The 23,773-nt window shown below is 36.3% G+C and overlaps 1 protein-coding gene across 1 annotated transcript in view; it reads left to right on the top strand.

Annotated features, from left to right (window-relative positions):
* LOC107600089 (glypican-5-like) overlaps nucleotides 1–23,773 on the top strand; it is a 123,379-nt gene that overhangs the window by 43,206 nt on the left and 56,400 nt on the right. Inside the window, exons 4-6 of the mRNA XM_016291879.1 lie at nucleotides 6,662–6,807; nucleotides 8,694–8,753; nucleotides 9,753–9,875. Coding sequence (XP_016147365.1) covers nucleotides 6,662–6,807; nucleotides 8,694–8,753; nucleotides 9,753–9,875 — 329 coding nt within the window. The remainder of the gene's footprint in view (nucleotides 1–6,661; nucleotides 6,808–8,693; nucleotides 8,754–9,752; nucleotides 9,876–23,773) is intronic.

Here is a 23,773-nt window from a genome sequence, read left to right as displayed (position 1 = left end):
CATCAGAGAGTATTTATCTGTCAAAAATAAATAAATCAGTGAGGATCTCAATTAGAGTGACAGTCAAATTTGAACATAAGTTTAACTAAAAGTAATATAATTAAAATAAATGTATCACTGAATATAAAGCATGGATAAACAGCATATTATATGATATGATTTATATTATATTATATTATACTATACATTACACTACACTACACTACATTACATTATATCATATTACCTTTATTTTATGTAACCCCAAGAAAATGATGGCTTTTTACTAAAAAAACTAATATTTTGCATGGATAAGCAGCAGTGATTTGTTTTTTGTTTTTTATGTTTGGTTTAATTTAATTAAATTTATTTTTTGTTTTATTTTTTATTTCATTTCATTTTGTACTTTATTTTATATATTTTTTTATTTTATACTTTTAATTTCATTTGTTTTATTGTATATATTGTTATTTTGCTTTATTTTTATTCTGTTTATTTATTAGTTTTTATTTTGGTTTATTTGTATTTGTATTTTATTTTATTTTATTTTGTACTTTATTTTAATTTGATGTATTTTCATTTCATTTAATTTCCCCTAGAAAATTATAGCCTGTTATCCGAAAAGCTACTCTGTTTTAAATATAATTACGTTTCTTAACTCCCGACCAACACTAATTGTGGGTTGATTCAAATTTAACCAGTACTGTATCATAACCCTCCCGTGCATCAGGGACGTCGACCGTGACCCAGATTCTAAAGAAACTGAATGGAGACGTTAACAGAAGCCTGACCTTTAGATGACTTGGAAGAATTTCCTCATTCTTGCTTTGTTATGCTCATGCACATTTTTGGTTCCTAAACAGAGTTCTGTCTGATTTGGTTTCCCAGTGCATCATCTTTCAAAATGTTGTTTACATTGATGTTTTGGGGAGGCAGTTACATTAGGCTGGCGACATTCGTTTGCTGGGAAACCAGATTGCAAATCATATGTGAATGATTATGACAAACTGCCGAGAAACTGGAAATATGCTCGTAAACAGAATATTTACAGTTTAGAGTGAAATATAGAGGAGAGCAAAGGAGATCTGAGGGGATAGTAGAGGAGAGGGAAGAGGTGAGGAGAGGAAAGGAAAGGAGAGAGGCGAGGAAAGTGAGTGTAACAGCCGCTGAGTCAGCCAGTCTGGGGTCAGATCCTCAGCACCCATCTGTTTGTAAAGAGAAAAAAGTTTTTTAAGAGAACTATGAGAGAGAGATGATGATTTATATGTGGCAAGCTTTCTGAGGTGGAGTGTGTGTCCAGACCATAAACTTGGCTGAGACAGACTGAGGAGACAGTTAGCATTTAGGAAACATACAGTATATAGCAATGCTCAGTTCAGAAATGTCCATTGCTACAGACAATGTGTTTGTTGTTGTTTGTTTGTTTGGTGGATGTAAGTTCCATTTAGAACTTCCAGCTGGCACTTCCAGTAATCTTCAAATGCAAAACATAAAATGTTGGATGTGCCACATATTAAATCTCACTGTCTCTCCCTTTTTCCTGAGGGTGTTGTGGGTTAGTAGTTAATCATCTGGGCTGGTAATTGAAATTATTAAATAAAATCCAGATGATTTTTTATTTATTATTATAATTTTTTTAAGAAAGCGTTAGTTGCAACAGAAACGTTTTGGGTGTTTTTGATTAAGTAATATGTTTTTTCATTTAATAATATAAAAATTATATAAATATAAATTTTTTTTTTTATTTTAATAACAAATAATGACAAAAACAATTATAAAAAAGTAAAAAAATTGGTCTGTCTTTTTCTTAAAATGAAAAAAAATCTAATTTTGAAACAAGTAGTAATAAAAAAAGTAAAAAGTAATTAGTTTGCACAAAACCAGTTTAAAATAGTTTCAAAATATGGTTAATAGAAGTTTTTTTTGAACAGTCTGTTTATTGAGATGTAACAATATGTTACAGTAATACAACAATATTGTAGTTACTTTTTTTTTTTTACATATGAAAGCAAGGAAAAAAGAAAAAAAAGAAAAGTAAAACGGCACAGGTTATTTCAGATAGTAACATGGTATGGGAATTTGAGAATACAAAACATACATGCAGGCATACAGTGATTAATATAAGATGCATATATTTTAAAAAATTATATAAATATTTTTAAAATATTGTTTTATTTTATTAACTGTTGTTCTTAAGAAAAATAGTGTGAAACTAATAGTGTTGCACAAAACTTCTTATATTATTTTGTGTTTTTTGTTTTGTTAAATTAGGAAAGAAATCAACCCATCAATGTCTTCTTATAGTTGTCTTTGTTCTTTTAACTTGGATGGAGAAAGTATTTTAGCTATTTTTATCACCGGAGATTCTCAGAATTGTGCCATTGATGTACGGCACACGTAATCAAGTTAGTAGCACTGTGGGTCTGAAACTGTTTGCTCTGTTACGAGAGTAGAATGCATGTGGAGATGCAAAGTTCACAAACAGATCACACACACACACACACACACACACACACACACACACACAGACAGACAGACAGACACAGACAGAGATCATTAATCAACTGATTGTGTATGTGTGAGTATCAGCGTGGCAACATTGAGGCCAAACAAAGCAGCCAGAGAATCACAGTTCAAGCACACACTCAAGCCAGACCTACATGAAAAACAAGCCGCTAACTGAACAGTGAAGCTGGCTTCCTGAACACTGTTTAATTCAACACCACTGAGACGTTCTCTGATATTGTTCTAACAGTGCTGGCATTTAAAAAATAATTTTGGCATTTCCTTTTTTAAAATGTGAAGCAGCGGTTAGATGCATTTTCTTTTGCAGTAGAAACATCAGCCTTGCCTTGCCCTGCCCTGCCCTGCCCTGCCCTGTCCTGTCCTGCCCTGCCCTGTCCTGTCCTGTCCTGTCCTGTCCTGTCCTGTCCTGTCCTGCCCTGTCCTGTCCTGTCGGGCAAGAGAGCACTGAGAAACTTGCACTGCCTCTGGAGCAGATTCTTACATCAACAAACTTCATCACTCACCATACCATGCAACTCAATACTCTCCCAGAGAGAGACTTACACAAACATGACGACTGAAGGAAAAGTCTGTCTTTAAAACAGACAGTCCTCTGAAAAAGTTAAATTAGACTTCCTCATAGCGCACTGTAGTAAAACTGCAGCCAAATACCCGCTACCAACCACAAATATACAGTCAGTCTGTTACCCAAGGCCAGGCGCTCACAGCTCCCGCATGTGTCTTCCTCTGAGACTCCATCCACGTGGAATAAAGCACCGTTCAGACCCCGTCTAATCACACCCGGAATGTTTCACACACTGGCATTTCACAGATATTACAAGGACGGACAGGTGCACGCATACTCGCCAGACAAGAGCAAACTTGTGCTTTCAACAGTAGATAATTGAGTAACAGTTGACCAGTGGAACTACCCATTGTGTTTAGCGTCACAGATCAGGGTGTCGCTGAGGTCACTTCTGCCTCTCTCTCACTTATGCATGTTCAATGCCTATTTTCACATGCTTTCGATTCTTTAAAATATCTGTGTTGTCGCTTAAGACTCTGGCGTTTTGCTGTAATGTGGTGTTATAAGACACTGAGGGCCATTATTCTAGATGAATACTTGTTAAATATAGTTTTACCCCAAGGAGCAGAACAAATTGTTCAAAATATATCCAAATATATCTCCATTAATAATAATATTTTGTTATGGATACTAAGGAACAAGTTTACTTTTTTGGCTATCTAAATAATAGCTGCACTATAAGCCTTATAGTGGTGAACTGAGACAAATTGCTGATGAACTAATATGCTTCAGTGTCTTCAACCAGTTCTTATAATATATATGTATGTATGTATATGTGTGTGTGTGTGTGTATATATATATATATATATATATATATATATATATATATATATATATGTATGTATATATACACACACATACATTCATTCATACATACATGCATTAATTTAAACCTTGTATTGACACATTGGATGATTGACATTGACAGGTGAGTTAAGTGTCGTAGAAGTCACCTGTCAGTCATCCACTGTGCTAAAAAAGGGTTTTCAGAAAAGATAAATGTTTACGCTACAAATGTGTTTTTGACCACCTCTGAGTGTTGATGAAATGAACAAATCTCAAAACATTCTGCGCCCCATTTACAAGAGAAGGAGATCTGGAGAAGGCCATTGGGTTCATTCTGGGCCGCAGATATTTAGTTTTTACCATCAGATCGTCTGTCATGTTTTAGAGATAATACTTTGCAGATTTATTGAATTTTTATTAACTTATAAAATTAGCCAAGCCTTACAGGAAAAAAATTCCCAGGCTTTCTGAATGGAAAATAATTTGATACTGGACACTGGGAAACTTCCGGAGAGAAATTCCATCCATGCATAAAGAAGCTCATGTAACTGCCTGAATCTCAGATTAAAAAGAGTTTCTTTTAACTTGAATATGATTTTTCTTTAAATATGCAGAACTGCAGCTGATTTCTAAACTCAATTACATAAAACTGACTAGGATGAAGAAAATAAATTATCCGTGGAACAGGATAAAATACATGACGGTTCAAGGATAACCGTTGTGTATTTGAGAAACCCTGTCCAAAATCCACCGCTGGGTTTATTTGTGGGGAAACGATGGTTCCCATGCTGTTCGTCAAAAAGAAGGATGAAAAATATTTACAATAGAGGGTAAATCAATAAACTACACAGAACACAACAAAATCAAAACACAAATATTTTCCCAGCACTCCCACATTTTTGGCCGATATCCATAATGCCTCATTCTCTTTAGGCTCAAAGACACTGATTCGGTTTATTATTATTCATTAAAGCTGATATTTAACACATGTCAGTGTTTAATAATGTTTGCACAAGCTCTTAAGTATATTAAATGTACTTATATCAGGTATCTTAAATATACTGTTGTTTAATAAATGCTTTAAATGTTCTTTTCCTTTAGCCTGGTATGTGTCCAGAAAGATATCTGATTCTTACGGACTCTGTGTGTGTGTGTGTGTGTGTGTGTGTGTGTGTGTGTGTGTGTGTGTTTTGAGAGAGCTGCTATTTGTGGATCTTGAAATAAAACTTATATAAGTTTACTAACTTGTAGTGAACGGATTGATTTAAAGACACTAAAAATTGTATTTTTAGTTTTTATTCAGGAGAATGAAGCTAAACTGTAAAGTATGTGGAGCAGATGCAGTTTCATTGTTGGGTCTGAATCAAACCCTGAGCCCATTTTTGTGGTAGGCTAGTCGTTTCTTTGCATACAGTGGTAAAGGAAATAAAGGCACTCGCAGATATTTTTAGACATTTTTAGATTTTACTTAAGACTTATATTTAGTTATTTAGGATGTTTTGTCTATAAATGAACTTTTCTACTAGAGAAGGCCATCCGTTCCGACCAAGTTTCCATTTTTTTCAAGTAATTTTAGCAGTTTTGTTTTTGAGGACTTTTTAAGAAATTGGACATTGCAAGTGGAACAAAACTTTGCTCTGATGACCCAAATGTTCTTCATATCATCCTAAAAAATTTACATGAAATGTACGTCTTTTGACTTCAAAATATCACTTTAAATTGTCATGTTACTTGCCATTTCTGTAATGAAAATTGTTTCTACTGTCAGAAAAAAAGGTACAAAGCTGTCACTATAAAGCCCTAAATGGTGCATATTTTGTACCATATTAGTATCTATTCTAAAGTGTACATATTAGGACCTTTAGAAAAGAATACTGTCCCTGTGACAATTTTGTACCTTTCTTTCCAATCTTAGTTACACCATTTATTTCAGTGTATTTATCCTGCAGAGTTGCACCTTGTTATTCATTCAGGTTGTAAAGCGAGTGACAGAGCGAAGGTTGTCTTTTTCCTGTCCTCCGCCCTTATGTCTGAGCTCCCAGAGCAATGACAAATGATGCAAGAGATAAAGATTTATTAATGCCAAATAAAATTGTCATTATTAAAGGTGACTGATATGAGAGGGCAAAAACTGAGGGTAATCATTTGGATCGCTGTAGTCGAGTTTGCTTTGACTAATGGACTGGTGACGTCTGCTGGAGCTTTTAGTGGGATGAAACGCCATTGATTAAATGTGTGTGTGAGAACGAGGAAGACACAGAGGTGAAGGAGGTTTAGATATAAAAGCAAATGCAAATTGAGATCCTGTGTTACAGCAATAGTCTCTAATGAGATAAACGGGCTTATACACAGACACATGTTTGTTTTTCCATCACGGTAGGGATTTTCCATTGACTTTTGTTGTTATTAGACTGAGCTAATGATATTTTTTGGCCCCTAAGCTTACATATGACCCTCACAGAATCCTTTCTGCATTTTTAGATTTTTATTAAGATGTTATTTCGTTTGTTTATTAAGCTGTTTTCCTTGTGGAGGCCGTTGGCTGCTTCCCACAGTGTAACTGATTTCAGGTTTTACTATGCTTGAGGATATTTGATCCCCAAAATATAAGCAAAACCAGAGCCAGACACACACTGTCTCTGTCTGAGGTCCTAATTCATTCATGGCTTTAATGTGATCTGTTACTGTCTCTGCTTTTCCATTAGTTTCATTTATCACAGAGACAAACACACTTACGTCATCCGTTCGGTCTTCCTGAAGGGGCAGAGCATAACCCTCTCTCATCTGTGTCTCTCTGTCTTTCAGGTGGATAAGGTATGTGGTCACTCTTCAAATGCTTCTTCAACCACAGTCAGGACGTTTCCTCTGACTCCAGTCACCCCTCCACCTGCCAACAGCTCACAGGACGTTCCAGGAGCCGATAAGATCGGCATGTTGGCGCACCTTCACAGGTTAGACTGGATCCCAAGACTCATTTATTGAAAAACCCATTTTTACAGCTCTTTGCTATTTAAAAGCCTTGAGGTAGAGTATCATAGGTTTGTTTGTTTTTTTGGAACCTGAAGATCTGCCTGTAAATATTAAATTAGAGATGCACCAATATTTACATAATATTGCCAATACCAATAATTGATATGACAACCAATATTATACATTTACTGGTAGCTGATAGGACTACAGGTTCTAACCTATTGTTAGAATTATAGTTCATCTGAAACTATTTTAAATATTTTTAATTTTAATAAATTGTTTTAGAATCTATTTTTAATTTAATTCTAATAATTTCACACACACAAACAATTAATAAAATAAATAAATAAATAAATAATGGATTTAAATTTATACAAAATGGATCTTTGTATATATTTTTTAATTGTATGTATTATTTATTTAAATATATGTATTCCTTTATGTATTTATTTTTAATCCTGTTATCAATTGTTGACATATAATAGTCAAACTGTCCCATATTCTCAATTTTTTTAAGGGTTCATTAATGAATTTTAACCTGCTATCAAATGAAATGAAGTATCAAAACATTTAAAAAATGTGTCCATCATTTCTACTATCAAACACACTTTTGCAATCTGGCATAGAAAGACATTGGCATGTACATAAAAATAACCTCTATTATCGGTTTAAATCAATTTAATCAGACCTATTCCAATAATAAAAGCAATAATATTGAACAATATGGCAATGACTACCGATATATTGTGCATCTGTATTAAAAACTCCTCTGCTAGGCCCATGATTCCTTGCTGTCTAAAATAAGAAACAAGTCATGAAGTGTGTGTAAATATATATGCAGGTAGACATGCTTTGAGCAAACAGACACATATACCCATTTGGCAAGTGTCTCGAAAGACACTGATTTAAAAATATGCTATCAGACATTTAACTAAGTGTCTTCAGACCCGTATCTTGAAGGTCCTCACAAACGCTGCGGATAGCCATCACTAAGTGGTAGGCTGGCAAGGACGGTGCTGTAACTGGCATTGAGACTGCAGGAACCGAGAGAGATAAATGGATTAGAGGTTTTTTTCCGGTGTGCAGGAGTCAGTGGAGCAGAGGACAGCAAACACTCATCACTGTACGGATGACCTCACCACTAAGAGCCTTGGAAATGCTCTGGCTGGCAGGCCTAGAAATTTATAAATGAAAAATGTACAATTATTTTCAAAGAATAGCTAAAGCGCTCCATCATTGTTAAGATCAGAGGTCAGAACACAATGTTATACTTGGTTAATTAGAATAAATTATAATGGAATGCTAGGTTGTCTGTTATGTCCATGTTGAACCTCCATCGACATGAATAATGGAGCTCAACAGCAGGGTTCTGGAAGTAAAAATTCATAGTTCATAGTTAATTTTATGGATGAATTTTAACTAAAGACATTAGTAATGTTTTTGAAGCATTAAAGCAACATGAAACCCAGAATGATTCAATTATGTCATTAATTCCCTCAAAATGTTAAATACGTCTCTTTTTGTGTAATTTTTAAAAATAATTTTTATTGTGATCTCAGTGCTTGGTCTGGTTAAGTTTTAACCCTTGACGTTTTTTTCTGAGGGAAAAGTACTTCCTGAATCCGCCTGGTTGAGTTTCATTGCTAGTGTGATGTAACTCATCTTTCAGGCCTGGTTTGCATGTGCATGAGTGATTTTTATTTCTCCATGGTCATGATTTTTCTCTCCCTTTCTCACCATCATCCCCTCCCCCTGTTTTGTTGCCCTTTGGTTTCTTCCATCTCTCTGTTCTCCCCTCCAAACTGCTTGCCTCGTCCTCCTCTGGACTGTTCCATTGTCTTGTACTGGGGGGTTTGACCGTTATCAGTTCACTCCCTCTGAAAACCTCCAAGAGCGATAGAGGTAGAACTCTGAAAAAGGTTGCACGGTAAGCATGAATACATTTACTAAAAAGTTGCATTTATTTCTGATTATCTTTCTTAAAAATGTGAATCTCTGTGTGTGTACTTTCCTTGGCTAATATAGGTTAGCTCCGCCTCTTTTTACCCACTTACTACAGTTACCTTACCAGTTAGGGTGTTTCAACACTAGTGTTTTTAGTGCAGATCGGGTCCTTTTGTCATTACAGTTTGGTTTGTTTGGTTGCTGTGGAAGCTGAAATGTTGTACCCAAGTCTGACTATGGTTCATGTGGTTTCCCGTCTGATTCACATTTGGTATGAATGCAGTCTGGCCTAATGTTTGCATGTGAACCACTAATGTTAACACATAATTTGTTCGATATTGACTCTGGATGTTATTTAGAAACTGAAAACTGAATGTTTTTTAGAAATGTGGTCTGATGGGAGAGGGATCGAGTTGAACTTGGGTTCAAATCAAGCAAACAAACCAAAGTGTGAAAAACAGTTTCAGTCATTTTAAATTCAGGTTGCCTGATTGGTTCCTTACTAAGCATGTGACCCGTAACTACATACCTCCATGCTTTTGTCTCTGTAAAGGTTGTCCTTGAAATAAACATGTTTGGACAGACAATTTTTCATTTCCATCTCTCCACCAGATCCATCTGAAAGTGGGACAAAATGCACACACTCTTTTAATTAATATACAGTGGGTACGGAAAGTATTCAGACCCCCTTAAATTTTTCACTCTTTGTTATATTGCAGTATATATATATATATATATATATATATATATATATATATATATATATGTTTTTTATTTTATTTTATTTTATTTTTCATATACTTAAAGTAATACTATATAATTAAATGCTTAAATGTGTTTCTAAAACAATGGATTCTCTGGGTTTTATTTTTCAAATCATTTAAAAACCTTAATGTTTCACAGTGTTACTTATTATCTGCATGTGTTGTCTTTTTCTCAACTTTTTTTTACATTTTTTTTTATTTATTGATTTGTGTTGTAGGGAGTTTACAGAGTATATCTCCCGGTATAAGTCTTTCTTCTCCATACTTCCGGAGACGTTGTGCGAGGGAGAGATGGGCGTCGACGAGCTCACGTGTTGGAGTGGAGATGACGTAGTCAAAAGGTGAGCCATTCAGTGTGTACAGATCAATTACTTTTCAATAGGAAACTCATTTTGAGGTTAGGACAAAGTGTAAGATGGACTGTGTATGTGCGAGTGCACAACACATTGCGTTATTTTTAAAACTAATTATGTTTTTTCTTTTGACCCTGCTTTAAAAAATCACTTAAACCAGACAAAGGTTAGTTTAAGTGTGTTTTTTTCCCAGCAATGCAAACCTGAAGTTATAAAGTCATAGGTTTGCCAGCTCCCATCTGGCTTGGGTCTAGTATGTGTATATGGGCTCTCAAGAACAAAGAAACACATCATTGCAAATAATCACTCAAGAAAGTACAGACGGAAAAGCCAATCGCACCCACAGAGCTCCTCCATTAACAAGAATTTACCTTTGGGCCACACCGAATGACTCCTAATAGATAGAGTGTTTACTTTGAGAATGGATGTCTGGTTCCAAGTTCATGCCTCAAAAGATAACACACCCTAACAACCAATGACAAACGACTTAACTGATGTAACGTAACACAGAGGATTGCTGTTGCATTAACAGCCAGGAGACATTGAAGTTGATTTCTTTGTTTCCCCCCGTTATCTCTCGCTCTCTCTCTTGCCAAATTCTTCAAGTTTTTGTCTCAGCGCAAAAACAGCGCCAAGGCTGTTTTGTGGTGTTTGTGGCCCAACGAAAGTCTCTTTCTCTCACATCCATCACTCTCTCGTTCTCAGAGAGGTCACACGGCAAATGACGATCTGTATTTCATTTGCCTGCTGGCTTCACTTCTTAAGCACCATCAGCAGAACATGCAATTATGACAATATTCTCTCTTTCTCTCCCTCACTCGCACTCGTTCCATCCCCTCATACCCAAATGTGGTTGCCCAACCTCCCATCAATCTCTATAGCAACCAAACCAAATTCTGGCCATCAACAATGCAGCGCAAAAGAGAAAGACTGATAGAAATAATCTGTATATGGCTCTCCTCCATGTTAATGCCTTTATTAAAAGTAGGCTACTGGTGGTACCATAGTGTTGGATGGTAATATTATGGTATACTATGGAACTGAATGATATGTACTGTGGTGATATTGGCCAAAAGTATCAGCTTTATAGAACACACTGTATTTTTTAAGCTTGTGCTTTCTGTGAGCTTGTGCTTTATGCTTTGTGCTTTCTGGGGGGAGGAAATGTGCACTGGTGAATCGTTCCCATAAGACCGGGCATGTGTATTAAAGCAAACAGGGTTGATTTAAATTTCTTGTTGACTTGGAGCAACATGTAAGGACTGTGATCTCCACTTAAAACGCTACTTTACGCGAACTCTACAGCAGTCCAAAAAAGACTCAATTAATCAGTCTTTGAAATTTGGCCTAACAATCTGTGTTTCCACCAGAACAGTCTGTCTACCAGCGAGATGCAGAAGAGAAAAAAATACAAGATATTTGTTACATTTTGTGCCTATTTGGAATTGACTAGACTTGTTTAGACCAGCTAGAAAACTTTTTTATAGTAGTTTTAGCTTTTTAGCAGTTCACCTTAAATCATCCAGGGTCTCTGTGACTCGCTTTGGATGCTCTTTCACGTTTGGGTTGGTGTTACTCCACTTTGTATCCTGCTAAACGTTCATATGTTGATCAGATGGGTAGTGTGGTGCAGTGGCTGAGGCTAGAAGTTCAAATCACACAAGGGACAGTCTATAAGCCATCAACGCAGTGTTCTTAGGGACAGTTCCACTTGAGTAAAGTGTGCTAGAGTCATTTTGTATAAAACATATGTTGCAAGACTGCTACTTAACAGTTTCTACACAGCAGATCTTTCCTCTCCACTATGGACACCAAACTAGACTGGTGAATAGAGTGATTGATAATCTCACATTCCAGTTTAGATTGATCCCTTTATCTGAGATTTGATCCCTGCTGGTCTCAGAACTCAAGTCCAAACTGAATAAGATTGAAGATAAGGTAACTCCCATGAACCACATTATTTGAAATCTTCCATCTCTGTATATCAGCACTGAATTCTGGACACAACTGTCAAAGGTAATACATTTCAGGATTTGAAGTTTTTTTTTTTTTTTAATCATGGTCTTAAAAGTAAAGCAGAGCACTGGTAAAACATCTACTTTGCAATATATACTGTACTGTACTATACTATACTATACTATATATTCTGTTCATCTTTTATTTTATACTTTGGATATATACATGCACACACATAATATAATATCTATTATAATACTACATAAATACATATAAAAAACAAGATGTTTTGCCATTTTTACCAGTTGTCAGTGGAGAAAGATGCATTTTGCTAGCAGGTGACAATATTACAACTGCATTGGTTTCTAGCTCATTGCTTTTCTTGGTTATGGTCAGTTAGAGTAAAAACTCATATTAGAATAGAAGAGATGCGTTTAATCACTTTTTGTTTCACACTGAGTTTTGGGTGTTTGTTATGTATCCTAAAAGTGGCATAGTTCACTCAAAAATGAAAATTGTCTTCATTTACTTCATTACCCTCATGTCTTTACAAACCTGTTTTACTTACTTTGAAACAAACAAAGATATTATGAAAATTTCTCAGCACTTTTTGTCCTTCCAGTGAAAGTAAAAGAGGTCTTTTTTTTTATTAGACACTTGGAACTTGGATCAGGAATAAATTATGACAAAATTGTAATTTTTGGGTGAAATATCCCTGTATGTTTTATTCATGCTGATAGTGATTTCATCGCTAGAGATCACTGTAATAAGTCACTGTACTGTTTTTTTTATTAAAAAGTAAATGAACTGCTTTTGAACATTTACATGAAGAAATCAGCTCAAATGTATCACTAATATTAATTTTTCAAGCAGTGGTAGCCAGAGAGAGGTAGCTAGACATTGATAAATAGACAAGATTCAAAGACTAATGTGAATCCAATGCAGTGAGCACCTCTGAAGGTGAGGGTCGTCCTGCATAAGAATGCAGGGAGGTCTCTCAGGGGCTGCTGTGCTGAATCTGGGTCCCCCGCGGCCTGGAGCCGGAACAAAGGCCCTCCTGTGAGCTCTGTGTGGGAAACAGTGGAGGAGAGAATCCCAACGCCCAGCCTGGGAATGTGCCCTCTAAATACATGGAGCACAACCCATACAGAGAGAATAAATATTGCACACACACATGGATGTCTCTTTCTCTGTAATTGTGTCACATTCGCTTCATCAGTCAGATGTACGTGAAGGTTCATGTTCATGCACAGATGACTTCAAAGCATGTCAGATGGGATTGTGATTTGATTTCTCATTTGTTTTCAGCTCTTTCATGCTAGGCTTCTGGAAATACTCAACAGTAGATATCAGACACTAAACGGCGACAATGCGAGCGTGTGGTTGTGGATCTGTCCATGCGTGTCCGTTCTCTGGTCGTGGTTCTGGAGGACTCTGGGATGTTTGGTCAGAGATTCTGAATGCCACAGATTTTTATGCCCACACGATAAACCAGTTGTTTACCATTCACACATCTGGAAACCATTCAGTCAGCCTGATCTGCTCTCTCTCTCTCGCTCTCTCTCTCTGCTTCTTTCTTTCCTCTTACTCAGTATATCAGTGCCTTGTTCTGTCTCTTCCTCTGTGTGTGTGGCCCTCATCCACAGATCACACCACTGAGGCACATTTAAAGTCGTCTTTCTTGAGGACCGCTGTGGTGTTGATAATTCAGATTTTGTGTGTGTGTGGGTTGATGGAAATGCTTGAAATGGTGAGAAATGTCCTTCCTTTAGTTTAAAACGTTTGATTAGAGATGTTAGCAGATATTTATTTAATGGGAAATGATCTCAGTAATCATATGATCAGTAATCATAAATGTTGAATTTCCATCGTTATTTAATGTATTTAATAAAATTTTTTAGCTGAATAAAACTTTTAATACCCTAAATAAGTCAAGTTTGTAAGTTGCTTTGGATAAAAGCGTCTGCTAAATGACTAAATGTAAATGTAAAGCAGTATAAGAATATTATTATTGCTATCAGTGGAGAAAAAGGTAGTTTTTGTAGGTTTTTTTTTTCTAAGAGATGAAAACATATTACAGCTACAGTTTTCTAGCTCCATTGTGTTGATAATTCTGATTTTTGTGTTTTGATAGAAATGGTGATGTTCAATATGATATTTAATTACTTTTGAGGTTATTTTAATACCAATATTAAACACAATATATGATGGCGAATTTGCATTTTATGTTTTGGTTTGGTTTGGTCAAAGGACTACATGCTGTTTATAATTAGTTCATATTAATATCTATATGTAACTTTTAAGAATATTTTTTTAAATTGAATTGCAAAAGAGTGTTTTGGGTTTGGGTCAGTAATTATAATTAGCTTTATTTAAAAGCAATAGAAGTCTTTGGTATGCCCTCAATTGGATAACTAATTGAATGTATATGTATGAGTGTGTGATAAGTGGTCATATTTAATAATGTAAGTCGAGACAGCTGAGCGCACCCTGGGATAGAGGACACCCGACCCATTCCCATGACCCACATACATACACTGTGGACCAGAACACACACACGCACAAGAAAGTTTTGAGTTGGTTATTGTCTTCAGTGGTCACTGCAGTGACATAATATGACAAATAGACAGAAAGTGAGTAAAGCTTTGCTTTCCATCACCTTTTTAGACTGTATTCTAAAGGGAGGGTGTAAAATTAGCTTTAATTGGTTGTTTTCATGGTTGATTAGTCCTGACGAGAGTCTTTGTAGTTCCCTGTCTGCTTGCTGCTTTTTTCTGGCATCTATATTTGCTTTGTTCTAATTAACAACACTGTTCTCACGTCTTTGTTAAGCTCTGTGCTCTAGAACCTGTGAGACTCGCACGTTCTGGAACGTGCTTCTGGCGAAAGGACAAAAACAATCCTCCCCTTATATAAGACCCTGAATTTAATTATCTGAATCAATCCGGGGAGGGACACAGATGATTCTATTCCACATTTCATTCCAGAGACGCATGGCTGAATCAGATCCGATAACATCACCTCAGGGCCCTTCAGAGGCGATCCACAAGTGGTGTTGAAAATCAGAAGTTCGTACAAGAGATGGGCGAGACATTACAGACTCATCAACGCTGGGACTGTAGAGCAGACACTGAATTCATTTGGGAGTTGGTCAGTCTGGTTGGATTTTTGACCTCGTAGAGAGAGAGAGAGAGGAAAAACAAGCGGAAAATCTGTTGAATGTGACATGGCAAGACAAAAGAATTTAAAAAATGTTATCGTTTTCAGTTGGCCAGACCAGAAACATTTCCCCCGGCTAGATATTGGCCACATGTTGTCGTGTTAGCAATTATTGAATGAATGTATTGTTTTCAACCAAATATATTTGTAAAGTGAGCTTGTACGGTTCAAACAGACCAGCATGATTTCCAGGCTGGTGTATGTAGGTACTGGTCTAGCTGTTTAAGTTTTGAGGGTTTATTATTATTATTATTTTATTTTTGGCAGCTTTTCTTGTCCTGTGTTCTTTTCCATGCCGAAATATTTTAGTATAATTTTACAGTGAAGTTCAATGTGTTAACATTAGATAATGCTTCAGGTACAGTACTTTACAAAATTTGTTAATTGGGTTTATTTTACATATATTAATACATTTTTTACATTTTAATTTGTGCAACCACAAATTAATAACAATTTTACATAAGCTTGGGATTGGTAAGATTTTAAAAATGTTTTTAAAATAGGTCTCGTATGCTCACCAAGGCTGCATTTATTTGATCAAAAATACTGTAAAGCTGTAATGTTATGAAATATTACAATTTTAAGCAACAGTTTTCTATTTGTAAATGTAAAGCAGTATAAGAATATTATTATTGCTATCAGTGGAGAAAAAGGTAGTTTTTGTAGGTTTTTTTTTTCTAAGAGATGAAAACATATTACAGCTACAGTTTTCTAGCTCCATTGTGTTGATAATTCTGATTTTTGTGTTTTGATAGAAATGGTGATGTTCAATATGATATTTAATTACTTTTGAGGTTATTTTAATACCAATATTAAACACAATATATGATGGCGAATTTGCATTTTATGTTTTGGTTTGGTTTGGTCAAAAGACTACATGCTGTTTATAATTAGTTCATATTAATATCTATATGTAACTTTTAAGAATATTTTTTTAAATTGAATTGCAAAAGAGTGTTTTGGGTTTGGGTCAGTAATTATAATTAGCTTTATTTAAAAGCAATAGAAGTCTTTGGTATGCCCTCAATTGGATAACTAATTGAATGTATATGTATGAGTGTGTGATAAGTGGTCATATTTAATAATGTAAGTCGAGACAGCTGAGCGCACCCTGGGATAGAGGACACCCGACCCATTCCCATGACCCACATACATACACTGTGGACCAGAACACACACACGCACAAGAAAGTTTTGAGTTGGTTATTGTCTTCAGTGGTCACTGCAGTGACATAATATGACAAATAGACAGAAAGTGAGTAAAGCTTTGCTTTCCATCACCTTTTTAGACTGTATTCTAAAGGGAGGGTGTAAAATTAGCTTTAATTGGTTGTTTTCATGGTTGATTAGTCCTGACGAGAGTCTTTGTAGTTCCCTGTCTGCTTGCTGCTTTTTTCTGGCATCTATATTTGCTTTGTTCTAATTAACAACACTGTTCTCACGTCTTTGTTAAGCTCTGTGCTCTAGAACCTGTGAGACTCGCACGTTCTGGAACGTGCTTCTGGCGAAAGGACAAAAACAATCCTCCCCTTATATAAGACCCTGAATTTAATTATCTGAATCAATCCGGGGAGGGACACAGATGATTCTATTCCACATTTCATTCCAGAGACGCATGGCTGAATCAGATCCGATAACATCACCTCAGGGCCCTTCAGAGGCGATCCACAAGTGGTGTTGAAAATCAGAAGTTCGTACAAGAGATGGGCGAGACATTATAGACTCATCAACGCTGGGACTGTAGAGCAGACACTGAATTCATTTGGGAGTTGGTCAGTCTGGTTGGATTTTTGACCTCGTAGAGAGAGAGAGAGAGAGGAAAAACAAGCGGAAAATCTGTTGAATGTGACATGGCAAGACAAAAGAATTTTAAAAATGTTATCGTTTTCAGTTGGCCAGACCAGAAACATTTCCCCCGGCTAGATATTGGCCACATGTTGTCGTGTTAGCAATTATTGAATGAATGTATTGTTTTCAACCAAATATATTTGTAAAGTGAGCTTGTACGGTTCAAACAGACCAGCATGATTTCCAGGCTGGTGTATGTAGGTACTGGTCTAGCTGTTTAAGTTTTGAGGGTTTATTATTATTATTATTTTATTTTTGGCAGCTTTTCTTGTCCTGTGTTCTTTTCCATGCCGAAATATTTTAGTATAATTTTACAGTGAAGTTCAATGTGTTAACATTAGATAATGCTTCAGGTACAGTACTTTACAAAATTTGTTAATTGGGTTTATTTTACATATATTAATACATTTTTTACATTTTAATTTGTGCAACCACAAATTAATAACAATTTTACATAAGCTTGGGATTGGTAAGATTTTAAAAATGTTTTTAAAATAGGTCTCGTATGCTCACCAAGGCTGCATTTATTTGATCAAAAATACTGTAAAGCTGTAATGTTATGAAATATTACAATTTTAAGCAACAGTTTTCTATTTGAATGTTTTCAAATGTATTTTATTCCTGTGATGGAAAAGCTGTATTTTCAGCACTGTCTTCGGAGTCACATGATCCTTCAGAAAGCATTTTTGCTGATTTGCTTCTCAAGAAACATTTCTTATTATATTATTATCAATGCTGAAAACTTTTATAAAAACCATGCTACATTTTTTTCAGGATTCTTTGATAAACACAAAGTAAAAAAAAAAACAGCATTTGTAAAATTATAGAAGTCTTTACTTAATTTAATGTGTTAAATTAAAGAATTAAAGTGTACATTTCTTTAAAAGCAAACAAAAATCTTAATGACCCCAAATACATGTTTATTATTCGTGGTACACTTTGTTAACAAAGTGAAACGTATTGGAAATTCCTGCGAATAAATTAACTATTCAACACTTAACCATAGTTGTATAATGGAGCTCTCTTCAAAAATGTTTCAGTATCAATTCAATATTAGCCTTAGTTTGCATGTGTTTCCCATTATTGTGAATCCAAGTAAATAGATTTATGCTGCCAGTATATTTGCAGCTTAGATGTGGCTTTTGTGCAGTGTAAAACAGCTCTAAACAGGCTCACAATGTCATGAGGGTCCCCCGCATCATGCTGGCCCCCCACTTGCAGTGGTTCTGATGCTGGGAAGGACATTTTGAGGTTAGACCTCTTAGTAACTCAACAGAATACCCATTTCAGTTGTTTAACTGAAAGACAGGACTTTGTTTCCCATAGCCACCATGTTGAGCATTACAATTTCCCCCATTCATTTTTCAAGACAATGGACCAATAAATTCAACTGCATTACATCAGCTAGTCCACTTTTCTAGCGAAGTCACATGGAGCTCTCTCCTTTCGCACAGAACAGCGTAGCCATGAATCAAAGGAGTGATGATGCAGTGAGAAAAGAGCGAGATGAACAGCAAACAGTGAACTGGACGGCAGAGACTCTGAGTCATCAAACAGCATCTTAGAAATCAAATAAATATGAGAGACTGGGATCAGAAGGGAGCCCCGGAGGAGATGAAAGGGATCAGTTTTCTGACACTCTCCCCGTGGGCAGATCAGAGAGCCAGAGGTGCAGGCCCTGAGTGGGGAGCGTCTCTCTGGGAGAATCTCTCAGGCCTCCTCCAGAGCGCTGACCTTAAAGACGCTTCCTGTTCCTGCTTCTGCTCGCTTCATTAGCTTCGAGGAGACGGGAAAGAAAGAATAAGAGGATAGTGGAGAAATATGTATGATAGTTTTGCTGAAAAGACTGGTTAAAGCTTGTTAGGGACAACATTTTCTGATGGAGGAAAGCAGCTACCAAAATACAACATTTGCTGGTGACTAAAGAGGTTACTACCGTATTGACCCGAATATAAGACAATGTTTTTTTCTTGGAAATACATCTGAATAAACGCGGCCGTCTTATATTCAGGGTCTAGACTTTGACATGTCAATAATACACCCACAACAATAGGTGGCGCCAAATATGCATAAAGTGTGCCATGAAATGCGTAATGTAATGCGTGTTGTAAAGATCATGAGTAAAAACAAAAGAGAAAGAAAAGCTTACAGCTGCATGAGTCGTGACTGTCACGTTAGCCTGATGGGAGCAAACTCTTTTGTGATTGTAAAACGTAAGACAGTACCCAGATTTGAAGACTATAGTAAGATTTAACTTCTACTGTTAATAAGATTTTGGTAGGCTACTATTAGATGTATAGCCTAAATGTCCTAATTCAGATGGGCTACCTGCTTTTTTTTTAAAGTGTAAATTTTTTTAATGTGATTGTTGGTACATTTGACCAGTTTTTACTTTCAAAACAAAAATTAAAATAGGAAAAATATGCAATATGAAAATAATTGAAGACAAAATGTGTTTTACTGAGAAAAAACAAGATGTGGCTTTTAAAAAGCCTTTTTCCAAAAGGTACATCTGGAAAAAGGGGGGGTCGTCTTATAATCAGGGTCGTCTTATATTCGGGCCAATACGGTAGTTAAAGGGTTAGTTCACCCAAAAATGAAAATTCTGTCATTAATTACTCACCCTCATGTCGTTCCAAATCCGTAAGACCTCCGTTCATCTTCGGAACACAAATGAAGATATTTTTGATGCATTCTGACAGCTCTCTGACCCTCCCATAGACAGCAAGGGTACTACCACGATCAACGTCCAGAAACGTAGAAAGGAGATCGGTAAACTAATCCATGTGACGTCAGGGGGTTCAACTGTAATATTACGAAGCTACGAGAATACTTTTTGGGCACAAAAGAAAAATAAATAACGACTTTATTTAACAATTTGTCTCCTCCGCATCACCCTAGCGCCATTTTGGAGATTATCCGCTGGACGTAAACAGCGTATGTTGTTCTGTGTCAGCCACACCACACGGATTAGGGACACTAGCTTTCTGTTCAGCAATGGTCTAACCTGGTCAATTCAACAATCAATCTCTTTATTTTTTGTCTCCTCTCTTCTTTTTCTTCTTCCTCCTTTCTTCCAGGTTGATTAAGTTAAGTTAGTTAACAAGCGTGGCGAGGACACTGACATGCCATCATCATGTTGTCCAGAATCCAAAAAAACAACAACAACAACAACATATATTCATAACCAACAAGGTACCTTCCTAGTTATGAAGCCAGGTGGGATACCAACTACTTGTGTAATGCTAGTCTAGACTAAGTTGGTAATTTCAACATAACTGTTGTCTTTCTCTTCAGTAGTTGTCTTAACCAACCAGTTCAACAAGAAAGCTAATTCACTTTTCTCCTCCTTTTCTTGTTTTTCCGTACCTCCTTTTCATAACTCATGTAATTGGTAAAACAGTCATGCAAGTTAAGCTGGTTAAGAAGGTTGGGGAGAACACTGGCAGAACAACATCACATTTTGGGGCCTAAAATCCAACATATGTTGATGACCAACAAGGTACATTCCTGGTTAAGCATTCTTCTTCCTCTTTTCCTCCAGGTTAATTAAGATTAAGCTAGTAACTAGCCTGGTGAGAACATTGACACGCCATCATCATGTGTTGGGGAACAGCATCTGAAAAACCAACATATCTTATTAAGAGAAGCATGTTGAAAAGTAGCCGTACTGGTGAAACTAGTTAAGAAGCCTTGTGAGGGCACCAGCATCTTAAACACAGTGGGTCTTTTCAGCTGGGAGGTGAGAGAAAACTAGCAAATCAAGGGAGGATAGAGTAGTAGAAGAGACGTTATGAAACAAAAGCTCATATTTGTTTTCGCAGGGTAAATGAAAGTCTCGTCCCAGCGGTGTCCTTGACCTCCACCTCCGCCCTGCTTTGTATGACTCAAACACTGGTGTCGTCTCACTGTCTGCATAAGCCTGAATCTTTCTCCAGACAGCTTCACCCCGACACACACACACCATCCACCAGATGGGCTCCAGAAACACCATCCTGCCGCCCCGTCTTACCGTCTGATGACACATTCCTTTATTTTACATGAGTTACGACTCTCAGGATACTCCATGGGTCTGTCCTCCTTCCTGCACGCCTCCGTTTATCCCAAATAATTAACGATGGCAGACCGAATGTGACTCTTTTCTCTCTCTGAGGATTTAGTGGAGCAGAGCAGATCTTTCTCTCTCTCTCTCTCTCTCTCTCACACACACACACACACACACTCACATGTATTTGAAATTATCACACACACAGAATGCACTTCGAAAGCAGTCTTCAGTTTCTCTTCCCGGGAGTGCATTTTATGGCACTTGCTAAGGCGAACATCACTATTTTATAACTGGCAACATCCCATAACACCCAACATCATGGCAGTGACTTTTGCATGAGCAAACACCTCTCTCTTTTTTTTTTCTAAATAGAATTTTTGTTAATCTTTTTACATTACATTGTTTATTTTGTTATTATTATTATTTACACTTTATTATTTAATGTGTGGTTTTTTTTATGTATTATTTATTTATTTTACATTTTATTATTTTTATACTTTTTGGGGCCCCCCCAGTCTTGAAAACCCCTGGTCTAAGATATAACTGAAGGTGGAGATATTTAGGTGTGCACCTGCCTGTAAGTGCAGCCAGCTGTCTGTGTGAGCTCCATGTGGCATTCGTCATGCGTGTTCTGTTATTCTCAGAGTTTATGTTCAGCCGCTCACATGCATAGAAATAGCTGAATGGTGTGTGGCCTTGTAATCTTGGAACCTCATTCTCTCGGTTTGGATCAAAGAGAAGGTTCTCAAGATTTGTATGTGTGCATATGCAACGTGATCTCATGATAATTCGTTTGTATTTTACGTAACATGTGGTTCAATAAAACGTACATTTACTCACCTATCGAGAAGAAACAAAACAACCTCGGTGTCCGATCACAGGCCTTCCGCTCCTTGAGTTCTCTCCAGCGCTTGAAAGCTGATCCGATATTTACACTGGTCCTACTTCTTGCCTTAAGCCTTCTTTTGTTCAGCAGACGGTTTCCTCCCTTTAAAAAATTGTTTTTTTTTTATCCGCCATCTGTATCTTTCTGTCGCTCGGCTTGCTAATGTCCGTCCCGTGCACTGAACGCGCTCTCCTCCACATCCTAAGTAGTTACGCCCCTTACTGCTGATTGGCTACAAGTTTGTTTTGCTATTCGGCCCGAATCGGTTTTCTAAAGTGTTTTTGAAAAATCGCTTACCCCACCTTTAAGGGGTCTAAAAATCTAAATTGCGTATTAATAAAATTATAAAAATGCATATTCGCTGTAAAATGGGTAGGTTTAGGTTTGGAGGTTAGGTTTAGGGGTCTAAAAATCTAAATCGCTTATTGATAAAATGATAAAAGTGCATTGATACGAATATCTTAATGATATAAAAGATACGTAAATATTTGTACGTTTTAAACGTTGAAATGCGTCTAAATTGTATATTTTAGCATTAATAAAAATACTAAAATGTACGTTTTGTGCTTGTAAATGTTACATATTATTACCTACGTATAAACATGAGACCAGGCTGGCATATATGTGTACATACCATGTTTTTGCATCGGGCCTGTGGTTAGATTTGTAGCTTCTTCAGTTTTTCTGTTGGTAACTGTATATTCCAAAAAAAAAAAAGAAAAAAGAAAAGGATTATAACATTTATGACCCCATTATCCACAATACACACAGTGAACCACATGTCTTGGAGGGGATTTTCCAGACCTGAAATCAATTAAATGAATTCTGTGAACTGCCTAAAAATCTAAATCGCTTATTGATAAAATGATAAAAGTGCATTGATACGAATATCTTAATGATATAAAAGATACGTAAATATTTGTACGTTTTAAACGTTGAAATGCGTCTAAATTGTATATTTTAGCATTAATAAAAATACTAAAATGTACGTTTTGTGCTTGTAAATGTTACATACTATTACCTACGTATAAACATGAGACCAGGCTGGCATATATGTGTACATACCATGTTTTTGCATCGGGCCTGTGGTTAGATTTGTAGCTTCTTCAGTTTTTCTGTTGGTAACTGTATATTCCAAAAAGAAAAAAGAAAAGGATTATAACATGTATGACCCCATTATCCACAATACACACAGTGAACCACATGTCTTGGAGGGGATTTTCCAGACCTGAAATCAATTAAATGAATTCTGTGAACTGCCTTTCCCACAATTACCGCAACACACAACACGCATCACTTCATTTTAACAAATTCAAGAATTATTGGATGATCTACAACAGACCAGATTCTTAAAACAGTCTTGGTGCTGATATTAGTATTCATGAATGTTCTTCGCCTCGCTTAGTAACTAGATTTTGACATAATTGCAGGGAATGTGTTAAAAACTAATAAAATTTACACATTTTCATTGTTTAACTAATAGATGTATATCGCAAAACTAATAAACACATTTAGTAATGTAAATTAGGTGTTAGTTCAAACCAGCTTATGATTTCTAGTTCAGTTGAATTTGCATTCAAGTTCATTTTGTTGCACTATTTCCTCCCTGCATGTGGATCCTGTATTCTGTATCTCTTTTTATAGTTCTATTTTTAACACAACATCCATTACATACAGTCGCCACCATAATGGGGTTGTGCCAAAATTGTCCACCGGTCACTGTCAACAGTATAAGAGTCGACCTAGAACAGAGCAGCTACCTTTTGTTATATACATAGAGATGGTTTGAAAGATCACACACATAGACTACAGTTCACAAAACTCTAGTTTAAAGGCTCGGAATTATGGGCTCCTTTAGTGCTTGTGTTGTCAGTGCCATCTGTTTAAGTGTTAAAGTTTGTCTCTGGAAGTGTGGGTGTCTATTTCTCTT

This window comes from Sinocyclocheilus grahami, unplaced genomic scaffold, assembly GCF_001515645.1.
Source record: "Sinocyclocheilus grahami isolate Dianchi unplaced genomic scaffold, SAMN03320097.WGS_v1.1 scaffold277.1, whole genome shotgun sequence".
Classification (NCBI taxonomy): Eukaryota; Metazoa; Chordata; class Actinopteri; order Cypriniformes; family Cyprinidae; genus Sinocyclocheilus; species Sinocyclocheilus grahami.
Note: the sequence above shows the minus strand (reverse complement) of the source record. Positions and strands in the feature narration are given on the sequence as shown.